This window comes from Microcaecilia unicolor, chromosome 3 (genome assembly GCF_901765095.1).
Source record: "Microcaecilia unicolor chromosome 3, aMicUni1.1, whole genome shotgun sequence".
Taxonomy (NCBI): Eukaryota; Metazoa; Chordata; class Amphibia; order Gymnophiona; family Siphonopidae; genus Microcaecilia; species Microcaecilia unicolor.
Window position 1 is genome coordinate 88223158 of NC_044033.1, and position 22785 is coordinate 88245942.

At 44.8% G+C, this 22785-nt stretch overlaps 1 protein-coding gene across 1 annotated transcript in view; it reads left to right on the top strand.

Moving 5' to 3' along the window:
- WDPCP (WD repeat containing planar cell polarity effector) overlaps positions 1-22785 on the top strand; it is an 846895-nt gene that overhangs the window by 481822 nt on the left and 342288 nt on the right. The window contains exon 12 of the mRNA XM_030196158.1: positions 1468-2077. Coding sequence (XP_030052018.1) covers positions 1468-2077 — 610 coding nt within the window. The remainder of the gene's footprint in view (positions 1-1467; positions 2078-22785) is intronic.

The window sequence follows — 22785 nt, forward strand, 5'->3', positions numbered from 1 at the left end:
TGCTGCCTTCTTTCCACACTTCGGTTGAAATGATCAGCTATTTTTCTGCACATTTCTATCAGCTTACACAAGATCCTGCTGCCTCCTTCCTTACCATCCACCCAAGGGCATCCTTTACTGCCAAATGCAGCAAGTGAGCAAAGCACCAGATCCCCTGGACATCCTACCACTCACAGCTTTGATCATATTGCTGTTACTGTTTGTAATGAAAAGCATTGATTTACGTGTCTCTGCCACCAAACCAGTCCTCAATCAGCCCCTGAATTTGTTCCACAAAGAGGCATATTTTCAAAGCACTTAGCCTTCCAAAGTTCCATAGAAACCTATGGAACTTTGGAAGGCTAAGTGCTTTGAAAATATGCCTATGGACTAAGGTATGGCACTGGTCCATAACTTGGATGTGCAGTAGAACCATGGCTTTTTTTGAGGGGGTACTTGGGGGTACTGAATACCACCACCTTTTCCATTGTCTACGAAAATTGACCCATGGTCCTCAAGTTTTAATGAAAGAGCTTAGGCTCTACACACCAATTCTGCCTTGTCATAGATTCTGTGACTGGTTGCAGGGGGCCTGGCTATTGTGGGGTGGGTCCCTTAGTGATCACCCAACCCCTGAAGGATGGCCTAGCATTTGAGTACCGACACCTTTTTCACTAGAAAGAATGCACTGAGTAGAACCCACATGTGTGATCCACAGGTGAAAGGGAATATCGCTGTTCATTTGAACAGTCATTCTTTCTGGAAGCTGAAGTTTATAGCTCAGATCACAGATGAATGGGAAAAGAGGAGCAGTGTGCAAGAGAGAGAGAGAGAGAGAGAAGGCTCCCCTTGCAGCCCTGTCAGTATCTGCTGTACCCCAACAATGTCATCTACTTTCTTTTTACCTTTCTTCAGCCAGCAATTGGCTGCATAGGCCAATATCAGCAACCCCCACAAGAGACAGCTGTAGAAATATGGTCAGGCATTATTTTTCAGAGCCCACTGTGATAAAGGAGGTTTATGATTCCCAAGAAGGTCAACAGAGCTGGATGCCCAAAACTGAGCAGCAAATATGTGCTGGTCAATAAATAGAAAAAAAGATAATGAAATCCATATTTTTAAAATGTAACAAAATTGTTCTTTGTACAGACTACTAAAGCATAAATTGAGTCAGCTATAGAATATAGCATTCTGATATTTTCTTTTAGTATTTGCAAAATTATCAAATATAAATATAAAATATGAAAAGAAAACTGTCAACTCGAGGTCACTGCAAAATTTGCACTAGTATGTTAATATTATTCTGCAATGGTAGTATCATAACTTCTCTAACCTGACATTCTAAAGCACATTTACAGAGTGTGTCCAATTGCATAGTGGATTATAAAAAGAAAAACTGTTTCTGTTTTAAAAACTATTGGAAGTACTGTATAGTCAATCAGCTTCTCAGTCATGAAATTTCTGAGAATATTCTGGATTATCTTTTAGGTTTTGAGTTACATCCGGACAGAATGGAATCCTCTTGATGCTAGCTTTAGCATTAATCAGCCTTATCAGGTCCACACAGTGGAACAGTCCATCAGTGCAGACAAAGAGCCCATGGCTGACAGCTGTATCTATGAGTGTGCTCGGAGCAAGATTCAATGTGTGGCAGTCACCAGAATACCACTCAGGTCAAACATCATTAGCTGCTGCAGGAACAGTAAAGAAGACAAGCTGGTCCTGGGCTGTGAGGATTCTTCAGTCGTTCTATATGAAGCACACCATAAAATGACATTGCTAGTCCATGCAGAACTATTACCTACATTAATACAATGGCATCCTAGTGGATCTTTATTTCTGGTTGCTAGTAATCAAGGTGAGCTGCAGATTTTTGACATGGCATTGTCACCAATTAAAGTCCAGCTTTTGGCGGAAGATAGTTCACCGATGTCAACATTACAGTTCTGCAAACATTTTGATGTATCTAGCAGTATGGTCCAAATACAATGGACTGTTCCTCAAGGAGTTCCCCAAAATACAGACAGTACAGATATTTATAACCTCCTGTTTCTTAGGTTTGACAAAGGGCCTATAGGAGTTCTTCTGTTTAAATCTGGTAAGTTAAACAGGTACACTATTTTGAAATATAGTATTTATTTTGACATAGTAAGTTGTTGAAATCTGTTGAGGTCAATATTCAGCCATGTAATCAAGTTAGATGTTTTTAAATTAAAAGTTAACGTGTTTTCATATCATATGTATATTCAATGACACTATCCATTTAAGTCGTGACACTGAATATCCACGTATAACTTGAACTGTCTAAATTGGACACTTCAAGTTATTTCTGCTATTTGTGCATGTCACCTAAATGCGTGATTTATATGTTTAATGGCTGAATATCAATGCATTGATTGAAACTTATGGGCCTGATTTTTTTTAACAGGCTATCTGTGTGAGAAGTCCAAAATAGTGCCAATTGTAAGGCTATTTTATGAAGGCAACAAAGGCACTTAAGTTTCTTTATATATATATATATATATATATACAGTGGTGGAAATAAGTATTTGATCCCTTGCTGATTTTGTAAGTTTGCCCACTGACAAAGACATGAGCAGCCCATAATTGAAGGGTAGGTTATTGGTAACAGTGAGAGATAGCACATCACAAATTAAATCCGGAAAATCACATTGTGGAAAGTATATGAATTTATTTGCATTCTGCAGAGGGAAATAAGTATTTGATCCCCCACCAACCAGTAAGAGATCTGGCCCCTACAGACCAGGTAGATGCTCCAAATCAACTCGTTACCTGCATGACAGACAGCTGTCGGCAATGGTCACCTGTATGAAAGACACCTGTCCACAGACTCAGTGAATCAGTCAGACTCTAACCTCTACAAAATGGCCAAGAGCAAGGAGCTGTCTAAGGATGTCAGGGACAAGATCATACACCTGCACAAGGCTGGAATGGGCTACAAAACCATCAGTAAGACGCTGGGCAAGAAGGAGACAACTGTTGGTGCCATAGTAAGAAAATGGAAGAAGTACAAAATGACTGTCAATCGACAAAGATCTGGGGCTCCACGCAAAATCTCACCTCGTGGGGTATCCTTGATGATGAGGAAGGTTAGAAATCAGCCTACAACTACAAGGGGGGAACTTGTCAATGATCTCAAGGCAGCTGGGACCACTGTCACCACGAAAACCATTGGTAACACATTACGACATAACGGATTGCAATCTTGCAGTGCCCGCAAGGTCCCCCTGCTCCGGAAGGCACATGTGACGGCCCGTCTGAAGTTTGCCAGTGAACACCTGGATGATGCCGAGAGTGATTGGGAGAAGGTGCTGTGGTCAGATGAGACAAAAATTGAGCTCTTTGGCATGAACTCAACTCGCCGTGTTTGGAGGAAGAGAAATGCTGCCTATGACCCAAAGAACACCGTCCCCACTGTCAAGCATGGAGGTGGAAATGTTATGTTTTGGGGGTGTTTCTCTGCTAAGGGCACAGGACTACTTCACCGCATCAATGGGAGAATGGATGGGGCCATGTACCGTACAATTCTGAGTGACAACCTCCTTCCCTCCGCCAGGGCCTTAAAATGGGTCGTGGCTGGGTCTTCCAGCACGACAGTGACCCAAAACATACAGCCAAGGCAACAAAGGAGTGGCTCAGGAAGAAGCACATTAGGGTCATGGAGTGGCCTAGCCAGTCACCAGACCTTAATCCCATTGAAAACTTATGGAGGGAGCTGAAGCTGCGAGTTGCCAAGCGACAGCCCAGAACTCTTAATGATTTAGAGATGATCTGCAAAGAGGAGTGGACCAAATTCCTCCTGACATGTGTGCAAACCTCATCATCAACTACAGAAGACGTCTGACCGCTGTGCTTGCCAACAAGGGTTTTGCCACCAAGTATTAGGTCTTGTTTGCCAGAGGGATTAAATACTTATTTCCCTCTGCAGAATGCAAATAAATTCATATACTTTCCACAATGTGATTTTCCGGATTTAATTTGTGATGTGCTATCTCTCACTGTTACCAATAACCTACCCTTCAATTATGGGCTGCTCATGTCTTTGTCAGTGGGCAAACTTACAAAATCAGCAAGGGATCAAATACTTATTTCCACCACTGTATATATATATATATATATATATATATATATATATATATATATATATATATATATATATATATATATATATACCCCAAGCCAGCCCCTATAGCACATAAATGCTGACACACACATTTACACCTGTTCCAGAATTTGTGTACACATGTGTGTACTCAGAATTAAGTGTGTACATCACAACTCCACCTTATCTCTGCCCAAACTACTCCCACTAGAATACCTACTCATAAATCATCTAAAAATAGACACATGTTTCATGTGCATATATTTTAAAATTTGGGGTCAATATTCTGCTAGCAGTGCTCTGCACCTCCGGCATTGAATTTGCAAGTTTCCAGAGCCTGCTATAACATGGCTGGTTAAGTGCGATATTCAGCTATAAGCCAGCTATGACACACCGCAGTAACATAGGTCTGACTTTTATGTGGTTCTATATATGCAATGACCTTTGGCCGGTTAAGTGCGGAATATCAGCACTTAACAGACCAAGTGCCAACTCTGCCCCGGAATGTCACCAAATTAGCCAGTTTTGCTTTAGGTGCTAATCGGTCATTTTCATGGCACTAACCAGTTAACTGTTGCTGAAAATGACTGGTTAGCTACGAACAAGTGATTTAACCAGCCAGGAGCTGTTTCTGCTTGGTTATATTGCTATGAATATCGACCCCAAAATTTATAAATTTAGATCAATTATATGTAAAGTTCTGGCCATCATGGAACATTGTCAGAGGAGTGGCCTACTTGCCCTGATGGTAGGATTTCATATGGAAAATGCATTTGATAGGGTGGGCTTGCCCCTTCCTCTTTAGGATTTTGACTCAGATGGGCATGGAGACTGGTTTGTCAAAATGATTTGAACGTTAACTCACAGGCTGCTATTTTAGTCAGTGGGATTAAAACAGATACTTTGTCAATCCAAAGAGGCAGGGGTGTCCCGAGCACTTATTGAGAACACTGGGCAGAAGAAGAAATGACTGGAGCATGCTTTGAGAAGCCTGAGAACAAAGCACTAGTGTTTATAGGAGCAGGACTAGTTAAAATCCTTAGGGTGGGGGCAATACCTGTGTCAGCAGTAAAGGAACACTGGAGGCACTTTTGAACACACTTATCTCTAATACTGATGATATTATACATACTGAATACACTCCAGGGAATTATGCCGAAAATATCCAAATAATGTGCCACAATAATAGAAATTATTAAACTGAATAGTATTTGCAGTATTCTGGAAATATATGCAAACTACTTTAACACTTAGCTCCCAGTCAGTCCCAGCTCCCCAGTCCAGTTTCTTCTTGTTGACCATGTAAACAGTGATGTTCAGCAACACTGTAACAGAGATCCTGTGGTTACTGGCAGCCATATGCTATGCTATGCTGTGCTATACAGTTCTTCTATTCCACAATACTAAAAAATAGTGGATCACAGATTTAAGATAGCCAAATAAGAAATCTGGGAATTTACAAAAACAAAATTTACCACTATTCTATAACTACATTAAAAGAAGTTTTCGTTAAATAGGTAAGTTTTGAGTTCCTTTCAAAAAACTAGATAATTCTGCAAAACACAAGTCTGTATTGGCAGCGAATTCCTCATTGGCACTGCTTGATAATATATAGAAGAGTCAAACATATGTCATTGTTTAATTTGTTTAACTGAGGGAAAATAAAGTAGCATTTGATTATGAGTTCTAATAACTACATTAAAGAGGAACACTGCCCAATTGATCAGATATAACTGAGGATTTCTATACTTAATCTTAGAGTACAGCGTTTAAACTGCTTTCTAGCCTGTACAGGCAACCAGTTCAGTTTCTTGAGTAACAAAGATGCCGAATCATATTTTCTAGCAGAAAATATCAATCTAGCAGAAGTATTCTGAACAAGCTGCAAATGTTTTATTAAAATTTTTGAGCAGCCAGTGTAGATGACATTCCACTATTACAGTAGTCGAATCTAGATAATATCAATACCTGTACCAGCAATGTAAATGTTTCCATCTCAAAATATTTTCAAATCGATCTCAACTTCTTTAGCATATAAAAAAGACTTTGTAACCAATGATTTTACTTAGGTAGAAAATGTCAAAAGGCTATTAACCTCTACACCCAAAACTTTTGAATAGGACTCATAGGTGAATATATTATTACCAATAGAAACATGTTGTGATAATTCCATAGAATCCGATTGGCCCAGCCATAAAAATTTAGTCTTTTCAGGATTTAACTTTAAATAATTACTCATAATTCAATGTTCCATTCTGTTTACACAAGAAGTTATATTGTGTAATGTAGCTGATCAGTCTCCAGAAACTGGAACCAGCATAGTAATGTCGTCCACATATACACCCAACAATCAAAACAATTGGCCCCGCGTGTTACAATTTAAAAGAAATTCTTTATTTTCCATTTGCTTGAAGAGTTGTATATATAAAACAATTTTTTTGCTTAGCTAGCTTTATGAAGTTAACATAATTGCTCTGTGTAAGGACCGTTGGCTGACATGCGGCATGTTTCGCTAATGCTGCGTCAGGGTTCGATCCATTGCAAATGTGAAAGTAAACTGATAATCCTAAGTTTCCAAATAATTTTTTAAATCATTTTGTTTAAAGAGCAACAAGTAAGTAGTATAAAATACATCTTACTTACCACATTGAACGCCATAACCAGAATACTACTTACATGGCAACAACGCCGGCTTGCTCTCACCACGCTTATATAGAACATGGAATTCTAAATTTTTCCAGGATCACACCCAGAGGCTGAAGTAAAATGTTAAGCAAAGGTAGGGACAAAGGCAATCCCTACGGGACACCACAACCAAGGGCGCCAGTTATTAGAAAAAAATTTGTCTTTCAGGAACTCTGTAACTACAAGTAGACAGAAAACCCCTAAACCAATCCAACATTTTTCCACATATACCAATATCACCCAACCTGGTCAACAAAATGTCATGGTCGTCCAAGTTGACAACACATGACAGCAAATTGCATCACTATGGCCCTTGGCTCAGCAAAGCCTTGCCATGGGCAACAATCGCAGCTACTACAGTTTCTGTGCTATAATTACCCCAAAGACTGTACTGAAATCTTTTTGGTAAGTTGCCAAATGGCTACTAGGCTTTAGATCTGCTGGTCTTTAATTTACTCTAGAGTTACAAAACATGTTTGGAATAGGTATTATATGTATTAGCTGTATCTAATAGTTAGAGAAGTGGGCTGAGAACCAGGGAAGCCAGAAAAATGTAGGCAGATAAAGACCATATGGCCTATAAAGTCTGCCCATCCATGCCTTCTACTCACCCTGTCACTCCCTTAGAGATCCTATGTACTTGCCTTAAGCTCTCTTGAATTCAGATACTATTTTCATCTTCACCACTTCCACCAGGAGCCCATTCCATGAATTCACCACTCTTTCCTTGAAGAAGTATTTCCTCAGGTTACTTCAGAGTCTGTCCACTTTCACCTTCATCCTATACCCTCTTGTTCCAGAGCTTCCTTTCAATTGAAAGAGACTCACCTCCTGTGCATTTATGTCACATAAGTATTTAAATGTCTCTATCATATCTTCCCTCTCCTGTCTTTCTTCCAAAGTATGTATGTACGTATGTATGTATATATATATATATATATATATATATATATATATATATATATATATACGTATATATATATATAGAAATCTTTAAGTCTGTCCCCATACGTTTTATGATGAAGACCACTGACCATTTTATTAGCCACCCTCTGGACCGACTCCATTCAGTTTATATCTTTTTGAAGGTGTGACAGGGATAGACTGACCATTCAGGCAACCAGGCAGGGCCCAGAGGCTCTATGGGGCCCAGAAGCTCTGCCAGGTTGCCTGCCACCACCGTACGTTACAGCCTTCCCCGGTCCTACCTTTAAGGGCCCTGGTGGTCTAGTGGCCGCTGTGGGGGCAGGAAAGAATCCCACTCTTTCCTGCATGCTGCTGCTTCTTTGCCTGGTGGCGCCACCATGTTTTAAAAATGGCTGCTAAGGCTTCCTGCGGTAGCCTCATGAGACTGCCAAGACCCGTGAGACTACGGGCACAGTAGAAATAGCAGGCAGGAAAGAGTGGGGTCTTTCCTGCTCCCTCCCCCCACAAGAAGCCACTAGACCACCAGGACCCTTCAAGGTAGGACCGGAGAGGGCCCACTTTGTCTCAGGGTGTGTGGGAGGGGGGCTGTAGTGTGCAGGAGGGGATAGCGGGGCAGTGGGCAGTGGCCAGGGGGCCCCCAAAGATCTTTACTGCCCGACCACTGTTAGTCCATCCCTGAGGTGCAGTCTCCAGAATTCTGCACAATATTCTAAATGAGGTCTCGCCAGAGTCTTATAAATGAGCATCATCACCTCCTTTTTCCTACTGGCCATTCCTCTCCCTGTGCACACAAGCATCCTTCTAACTTTTCCATATCATCATGCCGAGCAATCCATAGATTGGTGGGTTGTGTCCATCTACCAGCAGGTGGAGATAGAGAGCAATCCTTTTGCCTCCCTATATGTGGTCATGTGCTGCCGGAAACTCCTCAGTATGTTCTCTATCTCAGCAGGTGGTGGTCACACACAGCAGCAGCTCTGGCTAGGTCTCCAAGCCTAATTCTTAGGTTTTGTTGAGTACCTGGGGTTGAGGGCTCTTCTTGAGCAAGTGCAAACCTGGTGGTGCCAGGTCCCTCTTTTTCTCCCCCCTCCCGCTGGCTCCATTAAACAAACAAAAAAAAAAATTTGAACGTCCTTTAAGGGCGTTTATTTCAACATTTATATCAGCGTTTATTGCAGCTGCTCACTGGGACACCAGTTCGTTACAGCTCGGAGCGAGAAGCAGGTAATTTTACCTTTTATAGCGGGCAGGGGGTTCCCCATTCGGTCTCCACCTGGTTTATGGCATCGGAGGGCAAGGACGCGGATTCGCTCCCCGGACCGCGTGTGTGCGTCTAACGGGGATGCGAGGGTTTCAAAGTCTGACTCGCCTTTGTTTGGGCGTCAGTTTGGAGTCCGGTCAGTGTCCCGGTTCTTCCTCCGGTGCAGCGGTTTTTTCCCGCCATAAGCGCCCATCCCCCGCTGCTCCCCCCCCCCCCCCATTTTGGCCGGCCACTCTGCTCGGACGGCTTCTTCTTGGGCCGCCCTCGAGGTGGGAGACGTTAATGCTATGGTCGCCCTTGATTCGGGCGACGGCAAGAAAGCGGCGAAAGTTAAGCGCCGTTCTTTCCGCGCAGCTCCTTCTCGGAGTTTCGCGCTGGACGCCATTTTGGATGCACAGCATGTTTCCCCCCCCCCCCCCCCCCCCCCCGCTCTTGCGAGCGCTGGTTGAGGGTACGTCTAGGGCCGTGGCCCAGGTGGCAGAAGTGCACAGTCTAGGGGGGTTCTCCCCTGAGTTCATTTTGCTGCTGCATCAGGCTTTTCTTATGCTAAACGCTGCCCCGGCTCCCCCCTCTGATCAAGGGGTTGAGGCCTCCGGAAGCAAACGCCCTCGGGTGGACTTCCAGGCCCTAGAGGACTGTGTCCTCTGATGTAGTTGAGGGCAGCGTATCTGAGTTCTCCCAACGGTCCTTTGGGGATTCCTTGGAGGAGACGGATTCCCGCTCAGATGGAGCGGATGACCCCTCTGCAGCACGGATCTTTCGCTCAGAGGATTTGCCCAACCTGTTTGTGCAGGCCATGAGCATTTTGAAGATTTCCTCTCAGGAGGACGTCTCTCCCTCAGCCCCTGTTGGCTCCGCCATTATGCTGGGGACGAAGCGCCCGCCTAGAACCTTCCACGTGCATGAAGCCATGCACACCTTGATTTCGGCTCATTGGGATTTCCCAGATGCGAGCCATAAAGTGGCTAGGGCTTTGTCCCGCCTCTATCCTCTGCCTGAAGGTGAACGGGAGGCCTTTCTTGGGCCTACCGTGGATTCTTTAATCACTGCGGTGACTAAGAAAACGGCGTTACCAGTGGAAGGTGGCACGGCCCTAAAGGACGCCCAAGAAAGGAGATTGGAGGCGACTTTAAAGTCGTCCTTCGAGGCGGCTGCTTTAAGTTTGCAGGCCTCAATTTGCGGCTCCTATGTGGCCAGGGCGTGCCTGACGCTGGTGCAGCGGGCTTCCCCCTCGGATCCTTCCTTGAGGGCTGATTGGCCAGCCCTGGAATCGGGCTTGGCCTACTTGGCAGAATTGCTGTATGATGTCTTGAGAGCCTCGGCTAAAGGTATGGCTCAGACAGTCTCTGCACGGCAGTGGCTTTGGCTAAAGCATTGGTCTGTTGACCACGCCTCTAAGTCTCGCCTGGCTAAGTTGCCTTTTAAAGGCAAGCTGCTGTTTGGGGTCGAGCTGGACAAGATTGTGACCGATCTCGGCACGTCTAAGGGCAAAAGGTTACCGGAGGTCAGGGCTCGGGCCAGTGGTGCCCGCCCCGGTTCCTCCAAAGGACGGTTTCAGGAAGCTCGTTGGTATCGCCCGGGCAAGTCGGGCTCCTCTGCCCCCTTTTCCTTCATAAGGAACGTCTCCCCCAAGCAGCATTCCTTTCGCAGAGACCGCCATCCCGGAGGTGCCTCCTCCGGTCCTCCCCCAGGGTCTCGTACCCAATGACGGGGCGCTGGTCCATGGCCCAGAGCAGATTGGAGGACGCCTATCCTCGTTTCTGGGCGAGTGGACCAGGGTAACTTCAGTCGCTTGGGTGCTGGAAGTCATCAGAGACGGCTACAAGCTAGAGTTCTGCCGACCCTTAAGAGATGGGTTTGTGTACTCTCCCTGCAAGTCTCCGGTCAAAGCTGTGGCAGTGCAGCAGACTTCGGACAATCTGATCCGCCTGGGGGCGGTCGTTCCGGTGCCAGAAGATCAGCTTGGCAAGGGACGTTACTCCATTTACTTTGAGGTACCAAAGAAAGGAGGTTCTGTCCGGCCTATCCTCGACCTCAAAGGGGTCAATCGGGCCTTGTAAGTTCGGCACTTCCGGATGGAGACTCTCCGCTCTGTTATAGCGGCAGTGCAGGCAGGGGAGTTCCTGGCATCCTTGGACATCAAGGAAGCTTACTTGCATATTCCATCTGGCCTCCTCATCAACGCTTTCTGCGTTTTGCAGTTCTGAGCCGACACTTCAAGTTCAGAGCCCTCCCGTTCGGGTTGGCTACTGCTCCGAGGACCTTCTCCAAAGTAATGGTGGTCATCGCAGCCTTCCTTCGCAGGAAAGGAGTACAAGTCCATCCTTATCTGGACGACTGGTTGATCCGAGCCCCCTCTTATGCAGAGTGCGGCAGAGCTTCAGACCGGGTGATTGCTCTTTTGAGCTCCCTGGGGTGGATCATCAACTGGGAGAAAAGCCAGCTGTGCCCGACTCAGTCCCTGGAGTATCTGGGAGTTCGATTTGACTCCCAAGTGGGCAGACAATTGGATTGTCAAGCTTCAGGCTCAGGTGGACAAGTTCCTAGCAGCCTCTCCTCTTCGGGCTGGGGACTATGTGCAGCTAGCTGTTGGGCTCTATGACGGCCACGATGGAAGTAGTGCCCTGGGCCAGGGCCCATATGAGACCTATACAGCTCTCTCTGCTGCAGCGATGGACTCCAGCTTCAGAGGATTACGCTGTGCGCCTTCCCTTGGATTTGGCGGTGCGCAAGGCGCTGAGCTGGTGGCTGAGGCCAGACAAGCTGTCCGCAGGAATGCCTCCTATGACCCCGGAGTGGGTTGTCGTCACGGTGGATGCCTCTTTGACGGGCTGGGGAGCCCACTACTTGGGAAGGACAGCGCAGGGGCTCTGGTCCCCTGCAGAGGCAAAGTGGTCTATCAACCTCCTGGAACTCAGAGCCATTCGGTTGGCGCCTTTGGAGTTTCTCCCGGTCCTGGCGCTGAAGCCAGTACGGGTCCGGTCGGACGATGCCACGGCTGTGGCCTATGTCAATCGCCAGGGAGGTACCATGAGCGCCCCTCTAGCCAAGGAGGCCATGAAGCTATGCCTGTGGGCAGAAGCAAACCTGGAACAGCTGTCGGCGGCCCACATTGCGGGAGTCATGAATACTGCTCAGGCCTTCTTGGACATCACGAAGCGCTGGGGCCAGCCGAGCCTAGATCTGATGGCGTCATCAGCCAATTGCCAAGTGCTGCGCTTTTTCAGCAGAGGACGGGACCCTCGATCTCTGGGAGTAGATGCTCTTCTCCAACAGTGGCCGACACAGGAGCTTCTCTATGTGTTCCCGCCTTGGCCCATGTTGGGCAGGGTGCTAGGCCGGGTGGCAAAGCATCCGGGCCAGATAATCCTGGTGAGTCCGGATTGGCCCAGACATCCCTGGTATGCGGGCTTGATCAGGCTCTCAGTGGATGGCCCTCTGCAGCTGCCAGCGGAGCGGGGCCTGTTGCATCAGGGTCCCGTGGTAATGGAGGATCCCTCCCCCTTTGGTCTTTCGGCCTGGCTATTGAGCGGCAGTGTCTGAGGAAGAAGGGCTTCTCAGACAAGGTCATCGCCACTATGCTGAGAGCGAGGAAGCGCTCTACTTCTACTGCTTACGCCAGGGTTTGGCGTACCTTTGCATCGTGGTGTGAGGCAGGCTCACTTTCTCCCTTCACTGCTCCAATTTCTTCAGTATTGGTGTTCCTGCAAGAAGGTCTGGAAAAAGGCCTGTCGCTCAGTTCCCTTAAGGTCCAGGTAGCGGCTCTTGCTTGCTTCAGGGGTCACCTGAAGGGTGCTTTCCTGGCCTCGCAGCCAGAGGTGGTACGCTTTCTCAAGGGAGTTAATCACCTGCGCCCTCCTCTGCACTCAGTGGTACCTGCGTGGAATCTCAATCTGGTGCTAAGAGCCTTGCAGAAGCCGCCTTGTGAACCCTTGTCGAGGGCATCTCTGAAAGACCTGACGTTGAAAGCAGTTTTTTTGGTGGGTATCACTTCAGCCAGAAGAGTTTCCGAGCTCCAGGCGCTATCATGTCGGGAGCCCTTTCTGCAGTTCCTGAGGCAGGAGTGTCTATTCGCACAGTGCCTTCCTTCCTGCCCAAGATTGTTTCTCGCTTCCATGTGAATCAGCAGCTCTGTCTACCCTCCTTTCGTAGGGAGGACTACCCAGAGGAGTACTCTGCTCTCAAATATCTAGATGTGAGACGAGTCATCATCAGATACTTGGAAGTGACCAATGATTCCGGAAGTCGGATCATCTGTTTATGCTATTCGCAGGTCCTCGTAAGGGTCTGCAGGCTGCCAAGCCTACAGTGGCACGATGGGTCAAGGAAACCATTGCAGCGGCTTATGTGGCCGCGGGGAAGGTGCCACCTATCCAGCTGAAGGCTCACTCCACTAGAGCACAGGCGGCCTCGATGGCAGAGACCGGGTCCGGCTCCTTGGAAGAGATTTGTAGGGCGGCAACTTGGGCATCGGCTCATACCTTCTCCAGACATTACCACTTGACTGTGGCTGCTCGGGCGGAGGCCCAGTTTGGAGCTTCAGTGTTGCGGTCAGGGATTTCTATGTCCCGCCCTGGGTGAGTACTGCTTCGGTACATCCCACCAGTCTATGGATTGATCAGCATGATGATATGGAAGGTAAAATTATGTATCATACCTGATAATTTTCTTTCCATTAATCATAGCTGATCAATCCATAGCCCCTCCCAGATATCTGTACTGTTTATATTCTGGTTGCATTTCAGGTTCAAGTTTAGTCTTCAGTTCCTGTTCAGGAGGACTTCGTGTTCAAGTTTTTTCAATTGGATTCTTCAGGAGTTGAGACGATTTTGTGTTACAGTGAGCTGCTGCATTCCTCTCCCCTCCGTTTTATGGGGCTGGATTGAGACCTAAATTCTGCCGGCGCTCCCTCCCGCTTCGTGCGGCTGTAGGGCAGCTTTGTACCCCTCCCGCTTCGGCGGTGTTAGGGTCAGTCAGCTCCTCCCGCGGTTGCGGTTGCAGGATAAGCCAGATCCCCCCGCATCGGCGGGTGTGGTGTCCCTCCCCCGCTCCGCGGGGATGAACTGGACGGATTCCCCTCCCCCACTTGTGTGGGGATGAGCTGGGTTGATTCCCCTCCCCCGTTTCGGCGGTGGTGAGCTGGGCAGAGTGTCCCTTTGTGGGTGTAATTCTCTAAGTGCTGAGTCCTGCGGATGGAGCTTTGATATCGACATACTGAGGAGTTTCCGGCAGCACATGACCACATATGGGGAGGCAAAAGGATTGCTCTCTATCTCCACCTGCTGGTAGATGGACACAACCCACCAGTTTATGGATTGATCGGCTATGATTAATGGAAAGAAAATTATCAGGTATGATACATAATTTTACCTTGCCTTCGCCTTTTCTACATGTTTGGGTACCTTAAGATCATCACATATCACACCCAAATCCCATTCCTCTTTCGTGCACAAAAGTTCTTCACCCTTTAAACTATACCATTCCCTCGGGTTTTTGCAGCCCCAAATGCATGACCTTACATATTTCAATGCACTAGCTTTGCTAAGTCCTTCCTCATGTTATCCACATCATCAGGGATGTCTACTTTATTGCCGATTCTGGTATCATCCGCAAAGAGGCAAACCTTACCAGGCAACATTAGCACTGTCAAGCTAGATGTAAAACATTGATAAAGAAAGGTAAAAGAGAATATGAATAAAATCTTGCCACAGAGAAAAAAACTCATAATAACACATTCAACAGACCCAGTCCACCATGCATTCTAGGTTTTAGGATAGTAGAAATCGGGGGTTGAGCCTGCTGCCCCCCCCTCCCCCGTTCTGTCCTGGTTTTATAGCCTGCATCACTGACACAGACTACTCAGTAATTACTTTGGATTATTTTGGATTCGTATTAGATAAATGAGACTTTTATTAGAGGTTTTAGTGAAGGGAAGTCTTGCCTCACCAATCTAATGCATTTTTTTGAGGGGGTAAGCAAACATGTGGACAATGGGGAGCCGGTTGATATTGTATATCTGGATTTTCAGAAGGCGTTTGACAAAGTGCCGCACGAAAGACTTCTGAAGAAATTGCAGAGTCATGGAATCGGAGGTAGGGTATTATTATGGATTAAGAACTGGTTGAAAGATAGGAAGCAGAGAGTAGGATTGCGTGGCCAGTATTCTCAGTGGAGGAGGGTAGTTAGTGGGGTCCCGCAGGGGTCTGTGCTGGGTCCGTTGCTTTTTAATGTATTTATAAATGACCTAGAGATGGGAATAACTAGTGAGGTAATTAAATTCGCCGATGACACAAAATTATTCAGGGTCGTCAAGTCGCAGGAGGAATGTGAACGATTACAGGAGGACCTTGCGAGACTGGGAGAATGGGCGTGCAAGTGGCAGATGAAGTTCAATGTTGACAAGTGCAAAGTGATGCATGTGGGTAAGAGGAACCCGAATTATAGCTACGTCTTGCAAGGTTCCGCGTTAGGAGTTACGGATCAAGAAAGGGATCTGGGTGTCGTCGTCGATGATACGCTGAAACCTTCTGCTCAGTGTGCTGCTGCGGCTAGGAAAGCAAATAGAATGTTGGGTGTTATTAGGAAGGGTATGGAGTCCAGGTGTGCGGATGTTATAATGCCGTTGTATCGCTCCATGGTGCGACCGCACCTGGAGTATTGTGTTCAGTACTGGTTTCCGTATCTCAAAAAAGATATAGTAGAATTGGAAAAGGTACAGCGAAGGGCGACGAAAATGATAGTGGGGATGGGACGACTTTCCTATGAAGAGAGGCTGAGAAGGCTAGGGCTTTTCAGCTTGGAGAAGAGACGGCTGAGGGGAGATATGATAGAAGTGTATAAAATAATGAGTGGAATGGATCGGGTGGATGTGAAGCGACTGTTCACGCTATCCAAAAATAATAGGACTAGAGGGCATGAGTTGAAGCTACAGTGTGGTAAATTTAAAACGAATCGGAGAAAATTTTTCTTCACCCAACGTGTAATTAGACTCTGGAATTCGTTGCCGGAGAACGTGGTACGGGCGGTTAGCTTGACGGAGTTTAAAAAGGGGTTAGATAGATTCCTAAAGGACAAGTCCATAGACCGCTATTAAATGGACTTGGAAAAATTCCGCATTTTTAGGTATAACTTGTCTGGAATGTTTTTACGTTTGGGGAGCGTGCCAGGTGCCCTTGACCTGGATTGGCCACTGTCGGTGACAGGATGCTGGGCTAGATGGACCTTTGGTCTTTCCCAGTATGGCACTACTTATGTACTTATGTAGGTTCTAAGATACACAATAATTAAGCTGTGTACACAATGATTAAGCTATATAACTGAAAAAAAAATACCTATAAACAATCATTACATCACTGGTCCCTACGTCCAAGCAACGCTACGAGTTTCTAGACCAGGGAAAGCAATATACATACACTATACATACATCACTGGTCCTACATCATCCAGGCTTTTATCATCAGCTCGGGGGGGGGTCCTGTTCACAGCGAAAGCCAGCAGTTTCTTTGACCAGGAAATATGGTTCTCTTCGCAGTACGTACGTTACTCACAGATGAGCTCCCAATTTCACTGACAGAAACTTCCTTTTTTATTAGGCTTAGAACTCATGTTCAGAGCTAAGTATAGAATGTTTGAGAATTTCTCTGTTTAGGTAAACAAGCCATACTGTGGGAATGTGTGTTTACATGTTTCTCAGTCCAGGTGGCCAGTCTGAACTCGAAACGGACTCCACCTCTCCCTTCACATACCAAATTAATTAGAGCTGTGTCTTATATTTCACACAACCAAACAAAGCAAACACTGGGCCTTCAGGATTGAGAAAAATGTAGTTCTTTATTTATAATGGAGACCCGACACGGTCCTTGTTTCGGCGTACAAACACCTGCATCAGGGGTCAAGGGACTCCTATAGGTTTGCTGTGTGCCTGCCTTGCTGCCTTCACTTCCAGACCGGTTCGCGCGACTTGCAGTGGAGAGAGGCGACGTGCTGATGGAGGGTAATATAACCTGATTGTTCATTCCACATCTTTGTCAACTTATTATCTTGCTGACCTATAGGAGTCCCTTGACCCCTGATGCAGGCGTTTGTACGCCGAAACACGGACCATGTCGGGTCTCCATTATAAATAAAGAACTACATTTTTCTCAATCCTGAAGGCCCAGTGTTTGCTTTGTTTGGTTGTTTGGTTGTTCTTGTATACTGTATTCCCTCTCTTTTGTGACGTAATATTTCACACAAACAGAATTACTTCTAATCAAAAATACAGACCCCAAGTGCACTTGTCGGTCAAGGCAGAGTTGAAAAACAATCTTTAAAATCTTCCACTACATTCGGTCTTTGATTTTCAACTCTGTCTAAACGACAGTCCATACATAAGTTATTGCTCTATATCAGGTAAAACAACCAAAAAAGGAACACGACAGATTATACAAATGGGTAATATACTGAGCACTAATGTCAACAAACATACTAAAATTAGTAGAAAGTATAGTCCAAGGGCAAGTGGTAATAATGCTGCCCACCAATAACTAACCAAAATACAGTATTACAAATATTACACCCTGCTTAGTTACATTAAACTACACAGTTTGCCCAGAACAAAAGAGGTCAGTGCACAGGGCAGTATTTGAAATTATTAATCAAGTTGTGGAAGGAACCCACCTGTGAAATTCACCTCCACAAGTGTTCAGAGTTAGTCATCTTGAGCCTTATTCCTTTGTATAAGGGCAAATACATATTATAACATGCAAGTAGTAAAATATGCTATATTAATGTCTACTTGTACACTAATGAGTATAATCAACTATCTGAGTTTAATTAAAAAAAAAACTTTATCATATTGCAATGTAATAAGCTGATTAATGTCAGTTCTAATACATTTTGCTTAGGCTTAAGTTTCAGCATCAGTAGCATTTATTATCGCTACACTTGTACTAAACTTTCCTAACAGTGTATCATACCAAGCTCATTTTACTCTATATCTAGGCAATTGAGGGTACTACAGTATTTACACAGGTTTTCATAGGTGTAGTGTTCACACAAGAAGAATAGAAACATGTGCTAATAATACATTGGTGGTGTAAATGTCAACAGTGTCCACATTTTTGGGTCAACATTGCTGTATTGTCTGTCTCTGACTTGTGCAAGTCATATTAAACTCATTCGTGTGGCAGAACTCCTTTCCGTATTCGAGTTTCTGTTACTAGTTGCCACAGGACACATCTAGTAAGCTGAACATGTGTAATTATCTTGTTGTCTGATTCTTACATATCCCATTCAGCTTGCTCTGACTCTCGGTGGTGAGTCTTAAATGTCCACTGGGGGTAATAGCCAAACCCAAAGACACCATAAGAAGGAGGATTATACTGATTCTTACAAGGATCTATTAATAAAGTATATAAATAGATCAGTTATTCTCTAAGATAACACTTATTTGCTGGGACATAAGTCCATTCTTCTTGCCCAGATCGGAGGATCAGGACAAGGTTATATTATGAATTAAGGCATATTGTTATACTAATTAACCTTCAAAATGGGAACCATTATCAAGTCTAACGTTTTAATAGTGCTAGCTTGAACAGCTCGCCTGCAAGGATTTGCAATTAAATATCTACTGCTGTGCACACATATTGACATCCTTGCAAATTAGGTAAAGGTCCTATATAATCCATCTACCAAATTTGTTCAGGTAATTTTCCCCTTTATAATTGCCCCTTAGACATGTGGGGAACAGATCGCCTAATCTGGTATTAACAGACCAGACATTCAACTATAACAGTTTTAATAACATCCATAATTAAACTAATACCACGATCTGTTGCCCACCTGTAAGTGGCCTTTCCTCCCAGAGGTCCACATTTTTGGTGCACCCATTTCGCTAATCCTGAGCAATTATCTGGCTCTTCCACAGTTTCCACCTCGAGGGGTGTGATTTTACTTTATTCATTGGCCATTGCGCGGTAGATGCAATGGGCATCTACATAAAAAACAGTAACATTAGTATTTTATACATAATTCCAAATATCTTCCACAATTCTCTGCCCCACAAATCCTTGGTATATTTTTCCAGTTATTTTTGTACCACGTAGGTAGACACGTGGCTAATCTAGTTGCCACAGACCATGAGTTAGTATATACATGGCATTATCCCAAATTCTCAATTATCAAAACCATATAAACAACATTTAACTATGCCTATAAACTACTTCCTCCTTCTCCACTGCATTCTAATTAAACTTTGTGTCTTATAGTCAGCTGCACAATATCTACTAAAGAAAAATAATATGCTATCAGTTGCTTCACAAAAAAAAATTTTACTTTCTTTTCTTCTTCTAAAAACTTACGGCTCTAAAACCCTAATGCTACTTGATTCTTTTGTTTTTGCCAAAAGCTCTAATTAGCATAATTTTCATTCACTAAGACACTTAATTCTAGTTCTCCTAATTGCACTGGCCACACATCTAAATCAATCTGTGTTGTCTAGCCTGTTTAAAAAAAACTGTTGCCCTTTTCCCTTCCACTCAATGTCATATTTTTTCCTGATTACTTAACTGAGGTATGTGCTGCTTGCAAAAGCTGTGTAATTTACAGAGAGGAACAAATTCCAATGCCTAAAAGTTTTGTTGCCTGGGACGGTCCTTGTATCTTTTTAAGATTTATCTCCCATCCCTTGTCCTTTAAATGTGCAATTGACTCCAAATGAGTCTAAACATCCTAAATCATGATATAAATGTACTTTCGTTTTGTTAATTTTTCCTCTTCGCTTCCTATATTTATATTGCGCCACTCTCACAGCAGCACACTATCCAACTTATCAATTAGTAATGTAAGCATTTAATTTTAACTGTGTAAGTCATACCTATCATTTCAATTCTGTACTTTTCCTATGCTGTTTATTCCGGCTCTAATGGGTTTTCTGATAAGCAATACTGTTCCTTCTCCCTTTCTGTTTTAATTTTTTGCATACAAAGGCTCTGATTCCTTTAAACCGGAATCCTACTCCTAATACCATATGGTACCTCATTCCAGCCTTGGAATTCAACACTCTCTTCTGCATTCCTTTTAAAAAGTGCCATTCCTTCTTCGAATCCTACCCTCATCACCAAAATGTTCTGACCTGGTTTTACAGCCTGCCTCTTACTGTAAATTTTTTGGGGTTCGTATTAGGTAAATGAGACTTTTATTAGAGGTTCTAAGATACAAAATAATTAAGCTATTTACACAATGATTAAGCTATATAACTGAAAAAAAACAATACCTGTAAACAATCATTACATCACTGGTCCCTACATCTAAGCAATGCTAGGAGTTTCTAGACCAGGAAAAGCAATATACATACACTATACATACATCACTGGTCCTTACATCATCCAGGCTCTTATCATCAGCTGGCGGGGGCCCTGTTCACAGCGAAAGCCAGGACTTTCTTTGACCAGGAAATATGGTTCTTTGTGCAGTACATACGTTAGTCACGGGCGAGCTCCTAATTTCACTGACAGAAACTCCCTTTTTTATTATGCTTAGAACTCATGTTCAGAGCTAAGGAAAATTACAGAATGTTTGAGAATTTCTCTGTTTAGGTAAACAAGCCATACTGTAGGAATGTGGTCACATGTTTCTCAGTCCAGGTGGCCAGTCTGAACTCGAAACAGGCTCCACCTCTCCCTTCACATACCAAATTAATTAGAGCTGTGTCTTATCTTTCACACAAACAGAATTACTTCTAATCAAAAATACAGACCCCGAGTGCACTTGTCGATTATGGCAGAGTTGAAAAACAATCTTTAAAATCTTCCACTACACCCCCCCCCCCCCAAAGAAAGCCCTGGAAAGCACAATGTAACAGGCGCACATCTTTCACTTTCAGAAATAGTGGTAACATCTGGAAAACAAAGCCAGCGCGGAGCCAGCATCACGTTAAAAAGGTTCACCCACCCAAAAAGGGAAAATGGATAAGAGCACCAAAGAAGAAAAAGGCATACGGTGTCGCACAACAAGGGACGGACATTGTCTTGGTAAAGTTGAGGGAGGTTCGCGGGAATAAGCACAGCAAGTTATTTGAACTGTCCATCTGCCCAGTATGGACATCTGGTAGTAATGGGGCTTTTTAAAGTTGAATCTAAAACCCAACAGTGTACCATAGTAGGCAATGAGGTGTAGCACATGAGGAAGAGGGGGTCCTTCAGAACCAGCATCAAATCCTCTGCATAAGCCAAGATTTTGATGGAGTCCCCTTGGAGGTGGATGCCACGCACATCACCAGAGGTCCTCAAAACTCAGAGAAGAGGTTCTAGAAACATCAAAAACAAAAGACCTATTGCCATATCTAAAGTATTTATACGTCCGATACAGCAGCTGGCACGTGGCCTGTTCATGAAGGAGCCCATTAAGGGCTTCTTTGGTGGCTGTAAGGGATTTGAAGAACTCAGGGATAGGGTGACAGACATAATGCTGTTTCGAGGTGCGAAGTTTATTCTCCAGTTCCACAATGCCCCGTGAGATATGCCGATTGCGAGCACTGACATATGCAATGACATTCCCCCGAAGTACTGCCTTAGCCATGAGCAAAACAATAAGGAATCATTCATATGCTGCAGATTATGTGAAAGAAACTCCTCCCAATTGGAGACCCGATATTTAGAAAAGTCTTTGGATATGAACAGATAAAAGGGAAGGGGTTTGACAAAAGTACGATGGGGCCTTGAGCTCAATTCACACCATCGCATGATCAGAAATGTTTTCCCACCCAATTGTGGCAGAAGAAATTTGGGAGAAACTGTTTGTAATGCACAAAAATATAATCTAAGCATGACATGGTCTAATGTGCCCTGGAGTTGTGGGTGAAATCACACTCATCAGGATGGAGCGAATGCCAAGGATCAACCAGATCCAAGGATTTACAAAAATGTTCCAACCGCCGATCTACGATCTACACCAGAGAAGCCTTCTCCAGAGGGGACAGAGTGATCCATAACCACATCAAGAACTAGATTCTTGTCCCCAGCTACCACCAGAGGAGTACCCATATATTTCTGGCAAACCGAAAGTAAAGTAGGAAGAAATGCAGAGCCTTGGGTAACAGGGCTATACACAGAAAGTAAAAGAAAAATCTGCCCCTGCAGATCAGCATGAACCCCCACATAGCAGCCCAAGGATCAGTGAAGACAAGCTGTGTTTGGCAAGCTAGTGATTTCCTAAAGAGTACTGTCACTCCACCCTGCCTCCCCAAGGCAGGAGAACAAAGAAGTTCCCTCACCCACTCTCTCCGGAGTTTAAGATGTTCCTCCAGAGACAATCGCGTCTCCTGCAGACAAACAATATCAGTCTTCTGTTTGTTAAGGGCTTGTAAAAGTTTAGAGTACTTTATAGGGGAAGAGATGCCACAAATATTCCAGGTTAGTAAGCAAATGGGGTTACCTGTAGTCTGATGCATGGGTCTACAAAAATAAGTACCAGACAACAGTGTTTATGAATAGATAACCCGGGATGCCCAGCCTCCACCTCAGGGCATCCACTAGCTACACACACGGATCCACAGACCACAGCCACTCAAAGTTCCAAACAAACAAGCAACACACACAGCACCAACCGGAAACCATGAAAGTTCTTATGAACACGCCTGTCTTGCAGTGTGAGGATCCCCCCATAACTCCCCATCCACTGAAGCCCTCCCCTGACCCTAAACAACCAACAGCATCCCAACAACAGAAGTTCAGGGAAAAGAGACCACACTTGCCAGGAGCCCCCCCCCCCCCCCCCCCCCACCAGCCAAATCAAGCAAAGTATACTACCAAATGGAGCAATGTGAGAAACA